Source organism: Labrus bergylta, chromosome 16 (genome assembly GCF_963930695.1).
Source record: "Labrus bergylta chromosome 16, fLabBer1.1, whole genome shotgun sequence".
Classification (NCBI taxonomy): domain Eukaryota; kingdom Metazoa; phylum Chordata; class Actinopteri; order Labriformes; family Labridae; genus Labrus; species Labrus bergylta.
Window position 1 is genome coordinate 13652731 of NC_089210.1, and position 25233 is coordinate 13677963.

Below are 25233 nucleotides of genomic sequence, written 5' to 3' on the forward strand. Positions count from 1 at the left end.
ATGCTGTATTCCTGTCCGTCTCCATTGTATGCCATCCATATCTATGTAGCGTTCACTATCTTTTATCGACACTGTAGTCACCGTACAACTTTCTCTCATCATTATTGCTCATTCTTCTTCTGCAGTTATTGTATGACTCCAATCTCTTATTCCTGCCCATATTTTCCTCCAACTCTGCCACACCTCACAACACCTATCCCATGACACCCCCCCCCCCACCCCCATATTATCAACCTCCAATCCTCACAAAAGAAAACTTTTTTTTTCCACTCTGGAGGTCACTACAGAAAAACCTCAAAGAAGGAGGAGGTGTGTGGGAAGGAGTGGGTTGAGAAAACTGCTTACACGATTAATGATGACGACAACAACGACCAAGAGAAATGTCTGTAGTATAATTACAAAAAAAGGAAAAGTGCACTATTATGACAATGATAATTATTGCCTGTGAGAAATACTGATCAATAAATAACAGGAAAAAATGGTGGGTACATGTAGTTTGTTTTATTGTTACTTCTGAATGTTTCTTTTTATTTGTTGAGGGAACATTTACAAGCTGGTACACATGTTAACTGTTAACAGTTTCATATAGGTGAGGCGAACATTTATTGGATTTATTATTGGTACATAGCATAACAACTTCAAAGAAAACATTGACTTTGATTAAGAGGGGAACGCTTATGTCAAGTTGCTATGACAAATACAGAGGCTTACAATCAGTAAAATCATTAAAAACGGAATTAAAAATAGTAAAATATATTTTTGTAATGCAGTTTGTCTCAAAGATCGACCTATTTCCCCTGTATGTACCCTGAAAATTGTATCGTCAGAGATGGGCGTATTCTATGACATAGTTTGGCATCCTGCAGAGTGTATTGTAAAACGAAGAGCTCTCACTCTGACACAAAAAAGTTTCCAGAGGTGTTCGTTAATATAATAGTATAATGAGCATAATGAAGTGCTCAATGAATCAAACTGAACGAATATGAATACCGCGTAATTAATGTCACATTACGATTAAAAACAAGTGATACATGTAATGCTGAGTTGATTAAATGTAGGCCTATATATAATATTTTTTCTGTGTCTAATCTCATTTATTTGATTTAAGTGAATCATACTTCATAAATGGGATATTTTCTCATAAAGTTGAAAACTCGTCAAATTAAACGCCTACGTTTCACAAACCGGTTTGGTTTCCTGTTTTACAGGTTGGAGTGTCTCATCTTCTCTTACTAACTATCTTTGCTTGCTGGCAGCGATTGCCTTGTTGGTCCGAAAAAAACTCGCTTTTTCACCGAGAGCTCCCGCAGCCTTGAGACGAAGGGAGGAGTACAAACAGACTTTCCGCATCAACTTTCTCACCGACAAAACACTTCAGGTACATTTTTTGTATCAACTCTTACAGTAAAGTTGTCCCAGCTTGTTGAAATGTGTTGAAATTCGGAGCTTTTGTTCTCTGTCGTATTTTGTGCATCGCATGGTGTGGGAGATGGTGCTGAGCATGAATGGACTACTGTGTGTTGAAATACACTCTGTTAACTGTGCGTGTGTGCCAATGCACCATACTGATATACTGTGAAGTTGTGCTAATTGTGTTTAATATATATATTTTTTTGGTAGCTGTGAGTGTTTCTGACCACCATATATGATCATGACGATCTAGCTGGTGATGGAGAGCACATTTGGTTGCTTCACTCACACTGTAACTATTTCCTTAGTCGTAACCGGTTCGGGCTCTGCCACATTTAAACAAGTCTTAGCTTTGAGCTGACTTAAAGAGACGACACTAACACTATTATTATTATTATTTTTTTACAATGTTTTTGCTGTCAGCTAACGCTAAATTTGCAACACATGTATTCAAATGGTATTTTCTGGGGTACTTGCAGCATCTTCAAGGACAATCATAGAAACAATGATACAATGTAGCTTATTTACAAACCAGAGCCTACAGTACAATTGTAACATTTTTCAACATTGAAGGCTATTTATCAGGTGAAGTAGGACAGATAGCCTAAACATGAAAAACCTGATTGAACTTGATGTTAGAAAGGGTATTTGACTATTTTCTGCTCACTAGGGCAACATGAAGGAAATACATTTTCAGGAGTTTTTAAAAAAAAAAGTTTAAAATCGAGGTCAGACCCTTTTTAAAGCGGGCCTGTCTTCAAGTAAACTAAAGCTCATGTATTTGACATTTCACTAAAGTTGAGCTGAATTGTAAACCGTGTGCAATGCATGCTGTGTGCACGCGCATTTCTCCCGCCGCCCTCGCGCTCTCTCTCCCTCGCTCGTGCCCGCGCTTCGCATGCCTGCCGAATGAAGGCAGCACCTTGTTATCTCTACCTGCCAGTCCACTCCAGCAGGTAAAACCTGTTTACCAACACTGTCTTGAGAATCAAGTGTCAATCACCAATTTGTAGATGGCACTTCATTTTCTACTTCAATTAGTTTTAAATAGGTTGGTGCAGAATAAAGACCCTCAGATTCAAATATTCCCAGTATAATAAATTGAATTTTAAACACCAAATGGATCTTAGACTCATCAGTGTTTAGAAAGTTACCAGTCTTCAAGTTAGCATTTGAAGTGCATAGTTTGTGAGCAAAACTACTTGTAAGACCTTTTTGTAGAAAAATAATTCAGCCTTAAATCTTGATTTTTTTTTTCAGGTAAGATCAATTACTGCTGAGCTCTGTGGCTACCAGTAGAAGTAAGCCTACATATATTTGACCAATAACCACAACAACAGCTAGTTTGGATTGGCTCCAGTGTGTCTCTCTTAAATATTTTACTGAGCATCATGTTCATTAAAACAGAATCCACCCAACAATATACAAAAAACTCTTAAAGGTTCCTGTCAGTATTTTTGCTTAGTGCTGCTCTGAAGTCATTATTTCATCCCCAAGGGTGCTGGAAGTACTTTGAGAACACTAGTAAGTGTTAAGAAACGTTCTGGGAAAATCATCACAATCTGGGCCGCCCACCTAACATAATGGTATGGGAAACACTGAATATCTTCACATTGTAAGTTAAAATTAATACATTATATCGGTAGCCTACAGTATAGGTAAAACGTAGGCTGGAAGTGTTTGTGTGTTTAGTTTATTATACGAGAGAAAGATGTTTTTAAGTCACTGTGTGTTCTCTTCTCAGGACGTTGTAGCCTTTAGCTGTGAGCTTTGTTCAGGGTTAGTTCTGTTTCTTTCCTTTTTATTTCAGACGAGTTGTGTGAAGTTGCTACTGCTGTAAACGCCCCATTTCCTGATATGGATGTTTCATATTAAAAGCAACTTCAACTTCAGTTTAAACACACCTTTAGCTGCAATGAAGATGCTAATCCGTGCTGCGGTCGGCTAAAGAGACACAGAGTCTATGTTACTTTCATTACACACCACCGTGTGTGTTTAAAGGAAAACAAACTCACTCAACGCTGCGCAAAACAACATGCAGCGGTTAGCAGATGCTTTTTTTCTAACCCTTGTCATAATCGATTACGTCCTGTCCCTGCATCGATGCATTAATCGTCTAGTCTGCATCGCAATGCATCGATTAAATGATTAATTTCAACAGCCCTAGTATTTATACACGTTGTGTTACTTTAAAACATACAAGGGATTTAATTCAACAGGTACCTGAAAAGCCAGAGCGAAACAAGCTTAGCTAAAGTTAGTGGGAATACAGGAACTCTTATCTTTGGCCCAAAACTGCTTTATTCAGAGTTCTAGTTTAAATTGACAGGTATGATTTTTTTTTTTTTTAAAGTGGAAGTGGTTTATTCTGTGTATTTTCTATTGATGCTAATTATCTTAAAGATTGATGCAGTAAATATGAATGATAGACAACTTCAGCGCATGCAAATACTACAAACTTAATTCCGAGAGTTGAACTTTTTTTCCCACACATACAGTCATGAGAATCTTACCCTAAAACTCTCACCCCATTAAATCACATGTGGATGTTGATATTGATTATACAGAATAAGTTAGAATGATCCTACACTGTGTTGTGACGCCCATCCCTCAAACACATTCTGTGTCCATTGAGGTATCAGCAGTAACAGGTCCACACTTGTCCTCCCAAGTTCTCTCTCTTTTCTTTGTCGCGCCCCCCTCGCTCTCCTTCTCCCCTGTGTGTCATTTAAACAAATCATTTTCACACAAATAGATACATGAAATAGCTGTGAGAAGTGAGAAATATACAGAATTAGTAACTTAGCTGCTTAGAGAGAAAGGGAGGAGAAATGACAGAATTGAACAAACGCAACCTTAGATAGATTACTCTATATGTTGACCTACTTTCTTTGATGTGGGTCTGTAACTGTATAGTTGTCATGTAATCATCCCGTATGTACCAGAGGCCTCTTTCATCTGAAACAGCTGTGCATTACTTTGCCTTTTAACATTAGTGCTGTAGGGGTCCGTCCTGTCCCATACATAAGTTGCTGCAGTCTCTTAAATGAGAAACTCTTTGGAGAAATTGAGCTTTTGGAACTAAGGAATACGTTTCCATACAAGTTGTCATGGTCTATTTCAAGCCAGCAAAGTTGACCATAACAGCATGGACAAAAAATTGCCGATTAGGTGAAGGAGAAGGAATCAAAATAAACTAAGCCAGCAGTGAAATCGACAGATTTTAGTCAAGGCTCCACCTCATTAAAACAAAGTGACCTGGTCATTAAAACCTGTAAACATACAGGAAAAAAAAGCAGTTTCCTGTTGAAACAAATCCCCTTACATTTTCACCGCCATTGTAGCATGTCAGGAGAGGCTGCGAGCTGAGCTGACACAAGCTTATTTGTAGTTACTCAGCTTAAAAAAACAATGTTAGGACAGCACTCCAAAATTTTATTTTTGTACTTCTTCGGGGTGTTACAGGCAATTTTCCTTTTTTCTACCATTATAGATTCTCAGCATGCCTTTAGATTCCTTCACTGGTCATAGTTTTCAAGGGTTTTGTCCAGAATTGTAATATCCGGATTGGTCTCCTCACTTAAAAGAAACAGATCAGTTACTTTAGAGGTTGAAATAGTGTACAAAGCAGTTTCACATTCGATCAGTGTCTCTAGGCTGCATGATGCTGTTAAATTATAAATGTAAAAACAATAGTGAAGGGTCTGAAAACACTAATTCGCAAACCCTTGACAATTTCCTGAAATGTTCAGTGTGAGCTGCAGGTGTGATGCTTGTAATGCTCAGCTGACAACCCCTCTTGTAGAAAGAATCTTTAATATAGCTACTTGACAGAGTTAGACATGCTTATATGTTGTTTTTTATCTGGCTTGAAGAGCAAGTTTTTATCTGACTTCAGATGTACTCTCAACAATCATAAATTTTCTTTAAGACGGGAAGAACATCCGCCTTATGTTTGCACAGTTTCATACCTTTTCACAAGGTAAGCAGAGGCTCAGGGAAATTAAACTGTTTACATTGTTCACAGGAACTTTCAGGTTCACACTATCTATCACGCCCCCCCCCCCCCCCCCCCCCCTTTTCTTTTTTCCTTTTTCCTTGCTCATTTGGCATTTAAGAGGCTTTAGGCTGAATTATCATTATTATAAACATTTCCTTTGCTAAAGAAAAATCTGCATTGAAAAGCAATGAAAGATCCTGTAATGTAAGTTAAGGTCCTGATTATAACAACGTTGTCACAGCAACTAGTTCCATCATTAGAAACATCATTTCAAGTATACAGTAAAAAATATACAAAGTTTTCTGAGACGCAATGCTGATAAAGCTCTAACAATGGAAACATAAATGATTTGAATGTGTAGATTATATACCTGTAGGTGCCTTTTCATTTTTTATAGCAAACCTTTGGACTTTTCAGAAAATAGAAAATCACTGTTACTGTTCAACGGTCCCTGTAAATGATTACAATGTTGCTGTAAGCCAGAACTAAGTATACCAGCCTAAAAGGATTCCAGGCATCCTCATTTTTTTAACCCCTAGGCATCTTCTACTGATGTGTTTTTGTGACAGTTCTTATTTCCCGCCTGTTATCAGGAGGATCCATTATCCTATGAAACCTATCAACTGGTTTGTTGATAGTTTTTTAAAACAAACCTGTTGAGTGAAACAATAGAAACATCAAATTAAACATTTATTTTAAGGAATTCTTACTGGGAGCCAGAGGTCTCATCCTCTTCAAAATGAGCAATAAGTAATCCTTAACCATTTATTCAACCACTCATAACAAAGCTGTTTAATACTTCACTATGTACCTAACACTCTATGGCTGCATCCAGAGCTGCAAGAAGTGTAGTATCAAAAAATATATATCTGGTAAATACATTTTACTAAACCACCAAGTGTTTAAAAGTGATGGTGACTTGTCTTGCAGTAAGAAATATGTTGATATGTTGAATAGATTTTTTTTTTAAGTCTGGCATGTAAGTTCAAAAATGCTCATTTTATTTCCGGCATGAGACGGGCTGTAACCATCCACTCAATCCCATATCAAGTTATGTTGGATATACAGGCTGGTATAATAACTACATTTTATAGGTTACTTTGCAAAGATCTTTGCTTGCATTCAGATTTCAAATGATAGCTTTTTTTTTTTATTATTATTGAGTTGGAGAAGTATCTTTTAATGCTGCTGTATGAATTCACATGGTACCATACTGAGGGCAGTTTTTACCCAGTAGTCAGTGAGACAACAACATTCCTCTGACACATTAAATTACTCAAGTGTTGTCACACAGAGCGTTTATACGAGACAGACTGCAAACACACTGAGCTGCCACCCGGCCTGTAAACCATCTGTGATATTAAGTGTATGCCCCAAAACAAACGGTAAAAACTTAATCATGAATACAGTCAGTTATAAATTATGCCTGAATCTCAGTGAGGTCAAGAATATTTTCAAGCTGTTGGGTGAAATAGCGAAATGTGGAACACTAGGACATAAAAATAATGATTATTACTTTGCTGTCCGAATCAAATGTTTTAAAATAGGAGAAATAGAATGAGTTATATTTCTGTAAATGTTTTGTTTCAATAGCGATGGCGGAGGCCCACCAGGCGGTGGCGTTCCAGTTCACCATAACACCCGAAGGGATCGACCTGCAGCTGTCCTATCAGGCCCTGAACCAGATCTACCTGTCAGGAGTGCGATCGTGGAAGAAGCGAGTGAGCCGCATGAGGGTGAGTATGATGGGAAAGCCCTTCTGTACGTGTGTGTTACTATGTGTAGTGCTTCTGCTTTGACGTAGTTAAGGTCTGTAGGGTGTAATTTGTGTGTCCAGGGCAGCTGAAGTGTTATTACAGGGTTTGAATTCCCATCTGTTCAGGTAACGAGTGATGAGCCATTCCAAACATGAACAGACATGTATTTCTGCCCCTGCTGGGGCGACAAATACCGCTGTTTGTTTCTCAAACTTCTTGACTACCCCAGCAATAAAATTCAGAGAAATAAAGCAACCCTCACTCTGTGTCTGATGCACATTCACACAAAATCTGCCCTGAAGGTTTGGAACATCTGTTAACTATTTTGTCCCCTCTTTATATACCACATTGCGTCTATCCACACCTTGACACTAGCCTTTTTAAAATCTTTTTTGTTAGGGGTGTACCAATACAAGAGCATTCTCAAAATGTGTTTATCCTTCTTTTAGGGCTTCTTATGTCAAATCATAGTCAGCGTCAATAGGGAAAATATCTAGATCCAAATTATTAAATATAATTAATTTAGCTGAAGTTAAATGAGCGACTTGCAGGTTGGAAACCACAGTGTATCAAACTGTAGGACAATACATTAGAAAAGGTATTGCCAACAAATTTGATGGATTCATACACGACAGAGTCTCCTGAAGTCATTTTTGTTCCTTTGCATTTATTTCCGTGTTAAAAATAGACATCCAGATTTGAATTAATCCCGGAGTACTACGAATTACGGGTACAGTCGACAGGCTTTTAATTATGAACCCATTAGACATCAAAGAGACCGGCAACAGGTCAGGATAAGGAGAAATAACAGAGAATAGAAAGGAGAGAAATTCAGTTGTGATGTGACGAGAACAGTGCAGGTGTAGTAGAGACTGGCCGACGTAAACTAGGGATATCAAACGATGTGATCAAATCACAATATTTTAAAGTTTCTTCTCACTTATCAAAGGCTAGAAGAAATGATTAGTAGTACATGAACCTGATGCGGTGTGTACACAGGTCAGTTTCACATGGTCCTGAACTCCGTCATATCGACAGGAAAATCCTCCCGCCACTTAAAAAAGATCCACAGACACACAGGTTTCATGGTATTGTTTAAAAAATGATTTGAGCTTTCAAGAAGGGAGTCATCACAGCCCTATAGGTTATTGCTGAAAAGTGTGCTTCATTTTGTGATCGGGCATATGAAAGCATATTCACACGCTACAATCGCCGCTTCTCCTCAAACAAGCGAGTCACTGTGTGTCCAGTTCATGAGTCTAGAGCAAGATGTTTTAAATGGTTTTACAACTCACTGTGTGTAAAGTTCTCCTTCCGTTCTAGCTTCTCACTGAAACTGTGTGAATTGCCGTTGCCACATAAGTGCTGTTTCTCTCCTCATTTCCTCTGCGTCTTTTCAGACATCTGTTGTGATAAGTTGCCACAGGCTTGGGACTTTCATTGTGAATGATTTGTCGTAAAACAAAACGTGTTTTTTTTACTACGCTTTACTACTAAGCTACATGTAGCGGAGGGGAGTGACGGTATTTACAGCCGCTCCTTTGACCACTAGCCACAGCCCACTTCTGGAGCACAGTCAGGGCTACCTTGCTAGTAGGTTGAGCGAATTCAAACAGATACTACACAATGACACACGCTTTTGGTGGGTGCTAAGCAGAAACTAAGTCTTATCCTTTAACTGCACAAACTCAACCGAGGCATAGATAGCTCTGTTCATGATCCTTTCAGAGAAACAGACATGATACATCCATGTCCTGCCAAGCTTGAATTTGTGCAACCTGCACACACACAGTATTTAACCATCTGAATAACAGGGAACAGTAAGTCTGAGACCATTTAAAACATTCACATGCTCTAGGCAGCAGATGAGGGCAAACCTGATAGTAGTGTAGAACAGGTCGGTATTATTGAGTTAAGCTGGTAGAGAATGCATGCAACTGTAGCAGTAGATGGCAATGCCCTGCATGTGTTTTAACTTTTGATATCCTCAGAGAGACACGATGAAGTCCCTCAGCCAGGTAGAAAACACAGTCAATGTAGACGTCTAATAATTTTGGCTTACTTGACATTTTATTTCTTGGTTTGTCCGTTTGCTTTCCACCTGAATCCATGAGAATGGAGAGATGTAAGCACTATTAAGGAGATGTTTTTTTTTTCTTTGACTCCAGAATAAATGAGCACATTGCTTATTGAGCAGTGTGAAATGTGACCCCAATGTTCATTTTCTCCAGTATTTATTATCCTGTAAGCCCCTGTGAGGAGTTTTTAACAGGTTAAGAAACTGACTGAAATGAATCACGGGATACGTGTCAGATGGTACAAAATATAGCAAACTGAAGAAACAGCCCTTTTTTTTCCTCAAATATTTCCAACAAGTGGTATTAGAAAACAAAATGTTATCGATAACCAAGCATATGTTCTTCCCACACTCGTGTTCCCCCAGTTTAATCAGATCCATCAGCACAAAACAATATATTATTACACGACGTAGAGATAACAAACACCCTTTAAGTAAATTACTCTACAGAATTATTTTCTGATGTGGTCTTGTTATTTTCTTCTACTTCTCTGGTAACTGAAAGTCCAATTATCAAATCCTAAGTTTACAACGTTTAAATGCTGGCTCATATGCAAACATTTTAAAATCAAACTTCTGAAAGGGTTTCATTCCACAAATAACAAACCTGAGGTTCATTGTTCATTTGGAGTTGGATAGTGATGGGTCAGTAATCATTGCACTCACTACTCTTCTTCGTCTGTAGTTTTGTCCCTTTATGTATGAGAGGTGGCACATATTTTACAAACTGTTGTTTTCTCTTCTGTTGTAACAGAACAGAGTGATCAAGGGTGTGTATCCTGCCAGCCCCTCCTCCTGGCTCATTGTCGTTATAGCGATCCTGGCCACCATGTACATGCGCTCTGATCCCAGCATGGGGCTCATCACCAAGATAAAGCAACACCTGCCACTGAGGTACATACACACACACACACACACACACAATTATACAAGAACAAACACACAGGGGCGTCAGCCTCATTTCAGACAGAGAACATATTTGCTCTTTTAGTTAGAAGAAAGTGAGACAGGGGTATGAATAGATATGTTTTACATCTACCTACTCCTTTTCGAACACTGTTACTTTTGTTTCGTATGTTTTTTATTATTTTATTTTAAAAAATTTGATCCGGAATAAAGTCTTTCATTCATTCTTTTTATTTTTTTTTTACTTATGGATGGTTGGATAGAGGGATGGATGGGTGGAAGGATAGTGATAAAGTACACTATGCAGTTTTAGGGTACAGCAGAAGGTAAGGCAGAGCAACTTCCGGGCCGCCCCCCCTAATATAATAGTAGGGGAAACACTGCAGGTGAAGTACCAGCCAGGAAGAACAAAAGGGTTTATCTTTGTTTGATCCAAACAAACATGACTTCCAAACATAGACAGTCGGTGAGTCACTGTGGAGCTGAGAAGGAGTGGTGCTGCACTTGAACTCTCACCTGCTTCCCTTCAAGTCTGTTCACTGGCTTAACAACATCCCTGAACAAGCCTGCCTCCTGACAACTCACTCACTCACTCACACACACAGACACACACACACACACTCACTCTCACTCAATCACACCCTTGCCACATTCCACCTTGTTATTTATGACTCCCTTTTCTGCTAGAGAACATTTGCCAGTTGACAGTTTCAGAAAGATCATCAGAAATCTGACAACTAAACATGTGATTTTCTATATTCAGAGATATATTAGGAGTGTTTAAACTGACATGGCCGTCTCCTTTTTTTTTTACCAATGTGTTGGCTACTCCTAGTATTTGATAGAGCTTAAACTATTGCCACACTATAAGAATTGTCTGTCAAATCCTCACCAATTACAATTCTAACAACTACCTCCCACTTAATAAGGACCAAGTATTTGCTGTGAAAATGGTGAGACCCATTTTATTGTAATTTTATCCCTGTTCCTTATGATGGAGAGTCTTGGTTTCCTCCTATATCAGTATTTTTGGATTATTTAATTTTCTTTGGCTTCTGTAAATAATTAGTTCTTTTCACTACTTGTGTTCAATATGTTCTGCTGTTAATAACATATTAGACACAATTTTCTGCGCTGGAGCATCATTCCCTTTTTTCAGCTTTGGCAGATTCTGAAAAAGTTTCTCAGATTGTCTTCCTTCTTTATCCAGCAGATGTTGCTGTTGTACTGCAGATGTCGCTGTATGTACTGTCTCGCTACTCACTTGTGTTTCCTCATATCTAACATTCAACACAAGGACTTGATATAAAAATACATTTATTGTTCAGCTTTTTACAGCAACCTTTTAGGATGTATAATCTGTATTTATTTCTAGTGTTCTGGTATCACTGTTCATCAGTGTAAAACTTGACTGTCTCTCATCCCTCTATGTGGAAGATCTCCATGTTGTATTCATTTTGTATTGGGTATTCAAAGAGCCATGGATATATTTAAGGATTATTGTAACAAAGTGAAATCTCCAACTTATATCTATTGTAACACAATTCTATTATAACATACGGTATTCAGTTATTACATCCAGTGATCTTTTTGTCCCCCTCTCTCTCTGTCTCTGTGCAGCCTCCACGTGTCCCTCAGTGCCCAGGGTCAGACGATGTTGTCGGCCCTCGTCTTCAGTACTCTACTGTGGCTCTCCCTCATCCTCGCGCTCAGGTTCTGCCTCAAGCTGCTGCTCTCTTACCATCAGTGGATGTTCGAGCAGCACGGCCGGATTTCCAACATCACCAAAGTCTGGGTGGTATGAAAATCACTGACCTTTAAGTTTGATTTGACTGGTTGTTACAGCATGGTTTTAAATGTAACACCATGGGAAAGATGCTTTTAAAATGTTACTTTGGTTTTATTTTTATTACCTATATATTTTTTAATTTTCTTGATGAGTTTACATCAAAATAAACACAGTATACACACTTTGGTGTCAGTTAACAATAGTCAGTTTAGCCTCCTTTTAAATAGTCCATTCTCTTCAGACTTTGTGATGGGTTTTAAAGTCAGTCCACTTTTTCCATTTTCCTTGGCATGCAGATTGTTGTAGTCTTAAATTGTGTGTAAAGTTCTCCACATCGTGTAGTTTTTCCACAATGTCCAACCAGTTTCTCCGAGTGGAGAGGGTCCTCCTTACACCACTTTCTTGCTATAGCTTTCTTTGGTGCCACCAGTAGTATTCCAGCCAGGCATCTGTCTTTGCTTTGTATATTTTCCTGTGTTACATTTCCCAGATACAGCACTTCACAAGTCTTAGGAAGTTCATAACCGAAAATTGCTTTCATTACTTTCCACACTTCATCCCAGTACTCCTTTTCACACATTGCCAAAAAACATGAGCATGATCAACATCATGCTCCCCACACTGTCTCCAGCAAGGCTGTGGGACAAGTGAGAATCTTCCTTTAAGTTTTGGTGTGAAGAAAAATCTCACAATATTTCTCCAACCATATTCCCTCCACATTCTAGAGCTTGACTTTCTACTCTGTGTCCTGCACATGTTATGCCACTCTTTCTTGGTTATTTTTCTCTTTAGTTCCTTTTCCCATTTATCTCTAATGTACAGAGTTGAAGTTGTTCTATTTCTCACCATATTTTGATACAACACTGAAATTACTCTCTTCACTGTACCTCTGTATGCATTACACATTGTTACAGTCAATCCGTTTAATTCACATGGGGAATCCGGCTTTATCTCCTTATTGAAATAATCTCTGATTTGTAGGTACATGTAGAAATCTTTGTTTTCTAAGTCATATTCTCTCCTTAGTATTAGTAAACTTTTGATTTCTCCTTTTTTAATTAATGTGTCAATTATTGTTGTGCCTCTATTTGCTCACTGTTTAAACCTTTGGTTTGGAGTCCCTGGTAATGTTACTTTGTTTTAACTCATAATCCATATACAATAGGTTTGAATTTTCACCATGTTTTTCTCTGTCTCCCTCAGACTCTGTTGAGATTATTATCAAGCAGGAAGCCGCTGCTGTACAGCTATCAGACGTCTCTGCCTCACCTGCCTGTTCCTGCGATCAAAGACACTCTGAGCAGGGTGAGTAGACCGGTGGAGCAGCTACCGTGCACAGACATTACATACAGCGCCTTATGGTTAGGTTTTATTCATCTCGATTTCACCTCCAACAGACTTTTTACTTCTTTTTACCAAGCTTTGTTTCTTTTCATTACTATCGAACAACTTTAACAAAAATTACATTTCATGAATATCAAAAACATCATGGATACATTTTAGTTTCTTTTAACAGTTTGTAAATGAAAACAAAAGGTCTGGGTTTTGAACTCTTTTTTTTCTGCACATGCTGGATCACACTTCTGTCTGTCTGCATTTCCACATCTTTATTTGTCTGACGTTCACATTCAGCAGCTGTATGCTGTGCATACAATGATAGAACAGACAGTGATGAAAACATTATAATCACAAAACCAAATTTTGATCAATCCTTTTTTATGTATTTTGTCTCAGTACCTTTTGTCCGTGCGCCCACTGATGGCTGACCCGGACTATAAACAAATGACTGAACTGGCCAATCACTTTGAGTCTAACCTTGGAAACCGCCTGCAGCGCTACCTGAAGCTGAAAGCTCTGTGGGCCACCAACTATGTAAGAGTGACACACACACACACACACACACACACACACAGGAACTGAAATGATTGTTGAGTTTGCAATAAGTTGATTATCATCAAATGAAACCTTTTCTTTACCGAAAGTCCATAAATCCCAAACTCTTTTAATGACAGTTAATAAACAAGAACAAAGGAATTAATGACCCAGTTTACCTTTTGAGAGAGGTGCTGATTCCTTTCTAGAGATATACTGTATGTAGGGGAATTGTATTGCTTAACACTAATGGGTGTGTCCATTTTTTTCCCCCCATGATTGTTGACATTTTATGGTTGGTAGAGACCCAGCCAACCGACACGTGTTTATTCATGTGAACTGAAAAGAATGTTTGGCTTTGTGTAGGAAATTGGTTCAAGCTGCTTTTTGGGTTTTATAGTTTGCAATATGACGCATTGAAGGCAGCGAGCAGCGTTAAACTGCTAGTCTAACAACGATGATTTTAAATGTATTTTAAATATGTAAAATAAATCCTTTTTTTCATTCATTTGAATACTTTCATACACTTGGTTGTTGGCTGCAGCCCCCAAAATCACCATTACTGTACTAAAGTATTGCTGTACTCACCTACTCATGCTTTTCCAAGTCCTCACTGGGCAGCTCATTCGATCTACAGTTTAATGATACACAATAGGGAATCCATCCTGGCTCTCATGCTCTCTTCAGCTCAGTTAAAAAAAAGGTTTGGATCTCGCTAAAATGTAATTTAATCTTCAAGTTTAAACTCCTAGATTAGACCACATTTTGAGCTTATAAAAGTATTTCCTGTGTGTTGTGTTTTCCTTCTTTATAATCCTGAAGTGAATGGGAAATTATATTTTTTTTCTCCTATTTGTTTCAAGTTCAAGATGCTTTATTAACAAAAACTGTAACAACCTTTGTTGCCCAAGCAAAATTATTGAAACAATCAACAATATTATAACATATCAAACATTTAACATAGATGTTTTATCTTAATATAAGTACACATACCGTATAGATAAATACATATACACAGATACCTGTCCTGTACATATGAAAGGATACCTTAAATAAAATTGTATAAATTATTAGTACTGAACTAAAATGGAGGGAACTAACTGTTTTTCTAATAAGGTGGCAATCGGATACAAAATGTGCGGCTGAATGTATAATGTGCATATGTTTCAAATGAAGTATAAGTCCAACTTGAATGTCCTGTTTTGGTTCCAGGTGAGTGACTGGTGGGAGGAATACATCTACCTGAGGAGCAGAGGTCCCATAATGGTCAACAGTAACTACTATGGCATGGTAAACAGCTGCCTTTTAACGCTTACTGCTCAGAGACAGTCTGTGCTGAACTGTTCCTATGTACTAGACTCTTCCTTGCATACATCTTGATAATCTATGTGTTTGAATTCTATTACTTTTTTAAGTCTGTTTGAATTCCAATGATCTGTGTTCATGCTTTCCAGGACTTTCTGTATGTGACCCCAACCCCAGTGCAGGCGGCAAGAGCAGGAAACACCATCACTGCCCTGCTGCTCTATCGCCGCAAGGTCAACAGGGAGGAACTCAAACCGGTAAGACCAGATCGAACACATGCAGAGGGATAGAACAAGGGGTAGACTCTCCGTGTTTATGTGCATGTCATTGTTTGATGGATTGCAGGCGACCAGAGAGAGAGAGAAAAAGAGAGAGATGAATGCAAAATATAAATAAATAAAAAATTGTTTTTCGAGCTGCTTTCTGCCAATTGGATTCTGCTCTCTCGGTTTAGCTTTAGTTGTTTTACACAGAGCCCCCAAAGGCTCAGTTAAGAAAGATTAAAAAGTCATCAGCCAATCCACACCCAAGGTTTATGAATCTGTGGGCACACATTTTCAATCAGTGGGCAAGGATTTCTAAACTGTGTGCAACGATTTGCAAACTGCCTGCAAAGTTTCATAAATTGTGTTTACAGTCTAAAAATCTGTGCGATCTGTGAGGTCCGAACATTGGCAATCTCTCTCTCTCTCTCCCGTTCAGTGCATACAGGCAGTGAATCGCTCTAATCAGTGTGTCTGTCCCGACCCCTCTTCCAAAACAAAAAACCCAGTAGGGCTAGAATAGTGCAGAAATCCTACACCTCTCCAGTCTCCATGTGTATGAAAGTATTCAAATGAATGCATTCAGAACCAATTATCTACACGAAGCCAAACATTCTTTTCAGTTCGCATTAATGGTTAGACACATGTGGCGGTTGGCTGGGTCTCTAGCAGCCATACAATGTAGATTCATAAAGACTCAAAAAGCAGCTCATATAGATCTTTGTTTGTTTGCCAATTGAAAGTGTAGCAGTTTCTAAATGGTTGAACAAGACAAATATTAGACACTTAAGATTGTAAATTGTCAAAACTCAAAATGTATCTGTCCAGAAAATCTTTGTAAACTGAAAGAAGTCCATAGATGAATGTGAGTGTGTCTGTTTACACGTCTTTCAGAGTCGTGTTCCAGGTACTGTTATCCCCCTGTGTGCTGCCCAGTGTGAGAGGATGTTCAACACAACACGCACACCGGGAGTTGAGACCGGTAATGCACACACGCACGCATACACACACACACACACACACACACACACACACACACACACACACACACACACACACACACACACACACACACACACACACACACACACACGCAAAGAGATGCATTGTGCATGTAAAGAAGGTGTGTTCACATATTGAAGAGTCGATTATGTTGTGTGCAGGATTTCCTGAAAAGCAGAACCTGACTGACAGATTGATGGTGTTAAACAGAAAGTCAAAGGGTCATGACACTTTGACACAACTGCACGTTTCCAGGGACACAGCGGCTTTTTGAACAATGAACTCAACAACAGATGACATGAAAATAAATATCCTCTGTGAAATAAAAACCACAGAAACGAAACATTCACTAGAATAGGAATCTGTATCTTTAGTTATAGATAAAAAAAGAAAAGTATATAAATAAACACAAACACATCAGCTCAATAAAGCTCTGTAAAACACATTGTTATTAGCACAGATGAAAACAGTTTAGCAGATATTGTAACCCTCCTTTCCTCCACAGATGTGCTTCAGCACTGGCAGGACAGCGAGTTTGTGGCAGTGTACAACAAGGGACGCTTTTTCCGCCTGTGGGTGTACCGGGCAGGCCGGCTGCTGTCACCCAGGGAGATCGAATACCAGATCCAGAGGATCCTGGATGACCCTTCACCCCCTCAGCCCGGAGAGGAGAAGCTGGGGGCTCTCACTGCTGGAGAAAGGTAAGAACTCCAAGGGGAAGGAATCATACCTGGTAGTTCATACTGGAATGTATTCATTTTCTTTGGATGTAGTTGTGTTGTGTTTCTTAACTCTCAAACCTGTCTGTAGTGTTTCTTTAGTTGTAAAGGCTGAGTGCATGGCTCAGTGTTTTTAAGTGGAAAAACCAAAACTAGACGAGCTCGATCTGAGAAGTAAATGGAAAGTTTTTTTTACTTTTGCTGTTTTAACTTTGTTTACATCATACCTCTTAATCACAGAAACAGATGCATTTGATCAGTTTTGAAGGCCGGGGAGGCAAACAAAAAGGAATTTCCCGAAATGAGTGTCAAACTGAAACTGAATGACAAGAAGAAGTCACAAAAATAGTGAAAGGTTACACTGTGTGTAGCAGATGAGTTGTATCACTGTCTGGTTGGATGGAATATTTACAAGCATGGTGTAGCCTTTAATTAATACTACTGCTAAATCTCTGTGGAGCGCCGCAGGGAAAGGAAGGGAGTGTTTTTGTGTCATGTAGACCCGCTGTACAAATAAGAAGACATTACAGTGTCTTTAAATATATTTTCATATATTTTTGGGGATCTTTCACACAAACATGTCAAAGGCGTTGCTATCTCATTGTGTGTTGTGACTTTTTTTCAAACACCGCTTTGTGTTTTCTCTGTTCACTCTCAACCCGTCTGCTTTCATGCCTGTAGCAGCTGGTAGCTGCGTTTAACAACAGTCCGTAGCTTCACGTTGGTAGTTTTACAGCCTGTCGTAGTCTGTTGCTGTAAACTTACACTAAGGCTGTTACAGAGATATGTTCGCTCCAAAAACTGAAGATATAGTTTGTTGTTTGTCTGACTCAAGTACACAGATGTAAACGCATCCATTGAATGAAAGGTGTGTGTGTGTGTTAAGTGTTCAACAATGTTAAAGCTCATACAATAAAAAAAGATAACTAGAAAGAGTTTTGTTGATTACAGCAAACTTGTGTTTTACCAAAAAATGTCTATCTTGTGTTTTACAGGGATGAGGGGGTTACAATAGTGTATTAAAGGATGCTGTTTTATTATTTCAATCTGTTGTTTCTCAGATCACGGTTTATCTAGCTATATGTTGGAATCCACAGTTTGAATCGTGTGTATCTGAGGAGTGAAAGTTATATTACAAATGTTTTTTGTTTTCTTTGTCAATCTGAAAAGGGATCAAAATACACTTTAAGATTAAGTAAGATTAAAGATAACAAAAGGAAATGGTCGTACTTATTTTACTTATTTTAAGTATATGGCATTATATATTAAGTATCTGGGGGCGGCAGTAGCTCAGTCTGTAGGGACTTGGGTTGGAAATCGGAGGGTCACTGGTTCAAGTCCTGGCATGGACCAAGTCTGGAAGTTCAGTTCAGTACTACAATGTTACAATTCACTTAGCAGACGCTTTTATCCAAAGCAACGTACATCAGAGAGTAAATACAACACTAATCCATTCATACACCGCCACCGAAGCAGTGGGATTGAGTGTCTTGCCCAAGGACACATCAGACATGTTGCTCAGCTGGTAATTGAACCCTCAACCTTTCGGTTGAGAGGCAACGACTCTACCAACTGAGCCACAGCCGCCCAGTACTAAGTTAATCTTTGTACTTTTAATGTCCATTGTGTGGCAGAAACACAGAGAGATAAGTCCATGTGGGCCAGAGATCATTTACATTAAAGAAAACCCAGAGAGAAAAAGAAAATGTGAACTTGGATCAGGAAATCAGGAAAGGACTGAATCACATTTTTCTATATATTGAGAAATTGATTGAAGGAAGGAAATGGGACTGAGTGCGCAGCTATAATTACATCCTGAGTGTGTGTTCTGATGGACAGGAAAGATAAGACCCCTGCATGTGGCGTCCTACAGCTTCAAAGATCTGCATGTCTTTGTTGGGGTGTTAGATGATCTGTTCTGTGACCTGAAGTGAGTTTTTAAGTCAAGAACCAGGCTGAAGCTGCTGCAGATGTTAGTGATGTCGTTGAAACTAAGAGGAAATAATCAACTAAAGAGTGGAAAGCAACTTGTAAAAAATCTATTTTAACAGCGTTTTAATGTAGAGATATGAATGTGGAGCACAACATGATGCGATGATAGTGTGACACAGAGCACCCACACACATGGAAAAGGAAGATGTGTGAATTGAAGAGAAAAATATTTTTTGTGTGTTCTTAATATAAATAAATGCTCACTTTGAAAAATGTATTTGCATATCTTAACAAATATTTCATGCGGAGCACAGAAGGATTTCAAATCTTTTTGAGGTGCTGAGCCACATTTAAGTCACTTATTTATATATATATAGAGAGAGAGAGAGAGAGAGAGAGAGAGAGAGAGAGAGAGGAGAGAGAGAGAGAGAGAGAGAGAGAGAGAGAGAGAGAGAGAGAGAGAGAGAGAGAGAGAGAGAGAGAGAGAGAGAGAGAGAGAGAGAGAGAGAGAGAGAGAGAGAGAGAGAGAGAGAGAGAGAGAGAGAGAATACCTTGAATAGTAATATGCTTTAAATGGAAGAATGTAAAACATTTGCACATAAATGTAGCAGAAATCCAGTATATCCAGTATGTCTCTCTGAGTCATGACTCTTTACACTGAGTGACCAGCATGAGTCCTGCCAGCTGTGCTGTTGTTGGGCCATGTTTTTATCATGTTTACATGGACGGGACGGCCTTGCATCTAAAGTTGTTTTAGTCAGGGGCTAGAGAAAATAGGAATACCATAGTCTACTCGCTGCTTATTTGGACTTTTGGATTTGGTTAGTGTCTTTAGATCACAGTCATCCCTTGTCTATTTATGTGCAATGTGAAGCTACGAGTTAACCAAAATGTGTTAACATTAACCTGCTAATACAACAATGCAGGCCACAGGCAATTGCAGCTCGAGCAATGAACAAATTTTTCCGCCGCTTACACTTAATGGTGCGGTCTTATTCATAACTCCTTCGTTCATCTCGAGTGGAGGGGGGTTGGAGGTGTGCTGCTGGAGGAGAGCGGAGGCTTCAGAATAGTGGAGGTGCAGCAGTTTGTTTTGGTTAAATGCTGGTGCTCAAGGGCGACATCTACTGGATCAAAAAGTTGCATATTCTTCCTTTAAACACAAAATAATCTACCACTACTTCTAGTACTACTGAGAATTGAGTTTATTTGTCATCATAGTCGTAAAGGAACACCACACTGAGCTCTTCTTTAACTGTCCGTGCTGTTGAATGATGGCTTCCTCTGTTGCTATGAATTAATTCCCCCATGTATGATCAACTGTACTTATGTGTGTATGTGTATGTTAAAGCCTAATCATCATGAGTATGTAGATCAGGGCTCTTTTTTCTGATTTTGCCCCCCCCCCCCCCCCCCCTGTCCTTTCCAGGGTCCCCTGGTCTCATACGAGGAAAGAGTACTTCAGCTCGGGTATCAACAAGCGATCACTGGATGCCATCGAGAGAGCTGCTTTCTTCGTGACTTTGGACGATGAGGAACAAGGCATGAGAGGAGAGGACCCCGCGGGAAACTTGGACCGCTACGCTAAGTCTTTGCTCCACGGGAAATGTTATGATAGGTGAGGAAATAGAGGAGAGTAATTAGATGGGTGATCTTTAACCAAAGATCTCTACACTCTGCTTTTTGGCTATTTTTGAATCCCAAGCTATATCAGCTGAAGTTGTGACACACCACACAAATCTGAGTCTTCAAAATTGGGAAACCAAATTTTAATTCCACATTTGCCTGCAACAAGTTAGATTAAGTGAAATAAATCTTTCTTTGAATTGAAACATTTGCATGTAGGTTAAGAAGTGTGTCTGCTGTCAAACAAACAGTTCGAACACAAGGTGCAAAATAAAGAGACAAGTTACTAAATATAAGACTGCACCAGAGTTAAAAATTAATTCACTCTCATCTTTGGGTTAAAAGAATTTCCCTCTTCAGCACTTATGTCTCATAAAAGATGAGATGCTCTACCAACAGGTTAAAGAGTCAAAATCAACAAAGCATAAAAACTTAGTTTGTGAAAAGTGCAAGCAGGAAAAAAAGACATGATAGGAAAAAAGGTTGAGGATTAGGACTGACGCACTATTTAGCCAGACAATTTACAGCTCAACTGATCTCTGCTTGTGTCTGATCATTGTAAGCTTCAATCATGATCTCTGATTATTTTCATGAATATTTAACATTATCTTTACGAGCCACACACTGATTGATTATCTTGTATTACAAGATTATGAGAAGGGACAATGAAACAGGATGACAACATTTAATTAGTCAGCTTACTTTTTCTAGTAGTCATAGGGCCAGATTTACTAAAGGTTTGCATGTCTTAAAACGTGTGCAAACTTGATACCACCAGCAAAAAAAGTGATATCTGATCTACTAACAGCGCGCAGTGGGGATTGCGTCTTTCATATGAGCAAAACAACACGCATTGACCATTTAGTATGTTTGCCTTAATGAATATGCAATATGGGGCGTTTCTGCCCTAAAGTGCAAAATACTGGGAGGAGAAAATGCAAACAAGTTAAGTTAGTACACGCATTGCGATTTACCAAACCTGGCAAAAATTGCGGTGATTCTGACGGTGTCTGTATTTAACACCTTTGAAAAGAACGTGCTAACCCAGGAGACCAGCGTTACGCACAACAGCCTGCTGTTATTGTAGTTAGGAGGAGACATAGGCACAACAAAAGAAGGCATAAAGATCGCGTTTTTCCCCACGTGTTTACATGTTTCAAATGACAGAAAAATAAATGGCATGCATTTATTTTTTAATTTGATTCAATATTCTAATCGTTAAGGAAGAGAAACACCATGATTAAACTACATGGCTATTGTTGCCAAAGCCTACAGCTAAAGAAAACTGAACATTCACAGCCTCTGCATTCTATAGAATTTCAACATTGACATTTATTTCTTACTCTTTCCCTCTTTTCGCCAGCATTATATTTTAAACTGGGGATTTCCTTTTTCTCGGGTTGTACCCCTGTCTTCGATACCTTTTTCCAGGGCATTTATGTCCGATCAGACACAGCGCTGGCCAGCTATCTGGTGTGCAACAACGGCGAGTGTATTGCGCAATGTATGACACTTCATTCTTAAGATTAAGGGAAGAAAAGAGAGGCCCTGTTTAATGCCGATGTTTTCTTATGACCAAAATTTTCTTTGTAATATTCAGATTTCTCTCCTATAACTCAAAAATACTGTGCGTTTATTTGCCTCTCCCACTAATACCTATTTTGCGCTTGCAGTCATCCTGTTTTCTGTCCAAACTCTCTGTGATGTAAACCAGTAAAATACGCAAAAGCCTAACTTAAATAGTACCGGCTCCACAAGGTTTGCACCTGGTGTCATTCACTTAAATTTTCTTAGTAGATCAGCCGCAAAACGCCCACCAACCAAACGTGCAAACTTTTGGAGTGAACACGCAATTTAGTACTCTTTAATTGGGAGCTTAGTCAATCTGGCCCATAGAGTGCTAAATATTCCGTGTAGATTAAATCTAATTCTGTGGCTAGGGATTGGACAAAGTATTGATAGGGCAATATTTCATCACCTGACTCAGGTGATACAGTTCTAATGTCGCTGCCAAATATTGATATCATTTAAAAAAAATACAGCACTCTATATAGATCCCTAGCATTAGGACTTGCTGCGTTGCTAATTTACGACTCCTCCTGGTGGCACATTTGAGATGAATGAGGGAATTGACCAAAGACGATGCTGACAACAGGATAAAGGAAGAAGAATAAGACAACAGGATGATGTCTGCAAAGAAAACATAGAAGTTAAAAGAAAAGGCATGATACAAGTTAAGACTGAACGAAACTGCAGTCAATAAAAACATTAAACTTGCACATTTAGGGACCTTTTTTCTTCTTTTGTTAATCAGATGACATGATGACAGGATATACATTTCTGTTGAATTGCTGTATCGTGATATTATCAGTAGATCAATCTTTGTTTTAATGCGCCAATTCATACAAAATTTTATCTCAAGGCACTTTACAAAAAGAGCCGGTCTAGACCTCACTCTTTATTTTCGTTGTCGACTGTCACATATTTAATATCCTATCAAGTGACTCCTAGCCCTTCTCGTAGCTAGCTATTGCATTTGTTCTCTGCTCTGTGAAATGTGGAATATTGTGCTTAGTGTCTGTACCAGCACATGCTGGTTCATCTCAGAAGTGATATTTTAGGATTTTGGAGAGTGGTGGTCAGGATAATGGGATGAGGTAGTGCCAATCACCAGTTTGTTTTGGTTTCATGCTGGTGCTTAAGGGTGACATCTACTGGATTAAAAAGTTGCACATTCTTCCTTTAAGCACTGTTCTGCATTAGTACAGCATAGCCAAGTTGCTAGTATTAGTCATGTTTGTATAAAGATGGTTTTACTTCATTTCTCCTGTCAAAGTAAATCTATTTTTTAAGATATAAAACATTTCCTTTTCGAAATCCAACACTTTCTCACAAACTCAGCTGTTTTCTCACTATCTTTGATTTTTTCTCTTTTCTCCTCCAGATGGTTTGATAAATCCTTCTCCATTGTGATCTACAAGAACGGGAAGAGCGGACTGAATGCAGAGCACTCCTGGGCTGATGCACCCACAGTGGCTCACCTTTGGGAGGTGTGTGTGTTTGTATTTAAGGTTTTGTTTGTCCGGAATTTCTCTGCTGATCTGTCGCTGCTTGACCTGTGTTTCAAGAAATGGGTAAAATGAAGAAAGGCAGCACAAAATGCAAAAACACCATGATACTGTGCAATCCCCTCAGCTTCGGCAGTGTAGCATCCTGAATGAGCCAGCTGCATGTGTCTGTTTTGCCAAGATCAATTACAGGGATTGGGCCAATGGAATTCTTCTGTTAGAGAACACAACTGTGGTTAAGGGCACGGATCCCGCACATTGGAGAACAACACAGAGAGTATGACAACTACTTTGTGGTAGTGGTGGGCGATATAACGATCTTAGATCAAAGCAGGGAGTTTATAGAACCGGGCTTATGTGTTTACTCTATCATGCTGCAGTTTATGCTCCGACACAGACGCGTCTCCCCCTCTTTTCCGCTGCAGTGAAAACGAAACTTAAAAGCGAAGTCCGCAAAAACAACTCCATCCCGGTTATATTTAACTGTTCTGATATTTTTCCAAACTGACACGATGTGAGCAACAGTTAACTTATCTGCATAGTTTGCACAGTTAACTTTACATCTCGGCTAGCGACACAAGAAACTGTTTAACAAGTCGGAGAGACGTTCACAGTCTGCAGAGAGACAGACAGGGTGGAGCTCAGACAGTCAGTGGAGATATAACCCCGGTGTTTAAAATGTTGCTGTCGGTGTTTTCTGCTCTCTCTCAGCTTTTAAAAGTTACTATCAAGCTTCTCCACCCGAAGCTCACCTGTTGTGATAACCGAACTTTAGGGATTACACTAAATGACGTTACAAAGCAGCAGGCAGGTGAGAGTGAGTAACCATGGTGACTGTCTGTCTGTCAATCAATGATGTCCTGCCCCCTGTATGAATAATACTCTTCTGTTAGTAAAACTTACTTTGATCATGTGTGACAGAATGAACACATTCTGTATTATGTTTGATTATAAACAAAACTAAAGTTAGTCCAATGATGTCATAAAAAACAACAAAGGCTGCAGGTATATGAAGCTTCAGCTGTAGGAACTCTGCAGGGCTATAATAGAACAGAAACACAAGAACTCAAAGTCTACATGTTTTTAAATGAATGCATCACTGCGTGAAAATGTTCCTGATGAACATAAAAAGAGGACACATAACTAAATCATAATTTCAAAGTGGTGAGGAAAACCTTCAAATGGTTCATAAATATTGATCAAATCGAGGGAAAGACATTTCTGTCGCTAATGATGTTCTGGGTGAGATCTCCAGACCTCCTACAAAGATGTTTTTCAAATAGATTAAACTTGTCAGCACAGTTTGTGTGCATTTAAAAACATTATACAGGGAAATAAGTTTGGTTGAACTGGTCAGTAACTTACAAATTTGTCTAAAGATCAGTATGAAAAAAATCATGATAAAATCGTGATCGCGATTTTCTTCCCATATTACCCACCTCTACTTTGTGGTTTATATTGTGTCATTTTAGTCAGATACAGCCATGAAACTCTGGATTTCTCCATA

General features: G+C 38.9%; 1 protein-coding gene across 1 annotated transcript in view; it reads left to right on the plus strand.

Moving 5' to 3' along the window:
* Positions 1–1259: 1259 nt before the first annotated feature.
* Positions 1260–25233, plus strand: part of cpt1a2b (carnitine palmitoyltransferase 1A2b) — a 44907-nt gene continuing 20933 nt past the window's right edge. The window contains exons 1-12 of the mRNA XM_020652040.3: positions 1260–1378; positions 7004–7146; positions 9999–10138; positions 11771–11948; positions 13143–13244; positions 13674–13811; positions 15024–15101; positions 15266–15373; positions 16274–16361; positions 16887–17082; positions 20462–20650; positions 23603–23708. Coding sequence (XP_020507696.1) covers positions 7006–7146; positions 9999–10138; positions 11771–11948; positions 13143–13244; positions 13674–13811; positions 15024–15101; positions 15266–15373; positions 16274–16361; positions 16887–17082; positions 20462–20650; positions 23603–23708 — 1464 coding nt within the window. The 5' untranslated portion in view covers positions 1260–1378; positions 7004–7005. The remainder of the gene's footprint in view (positions 1379–7003; positions 7147–9998; positions 10139–11770; positions 11949–13142; positions 13245–13673; positions 13812–15023; positions 15102–15265; positions 15374–16273; positions 16362–16886; positions 17083–20461; positions 20651–23602; positions 23709–25233) is intronic.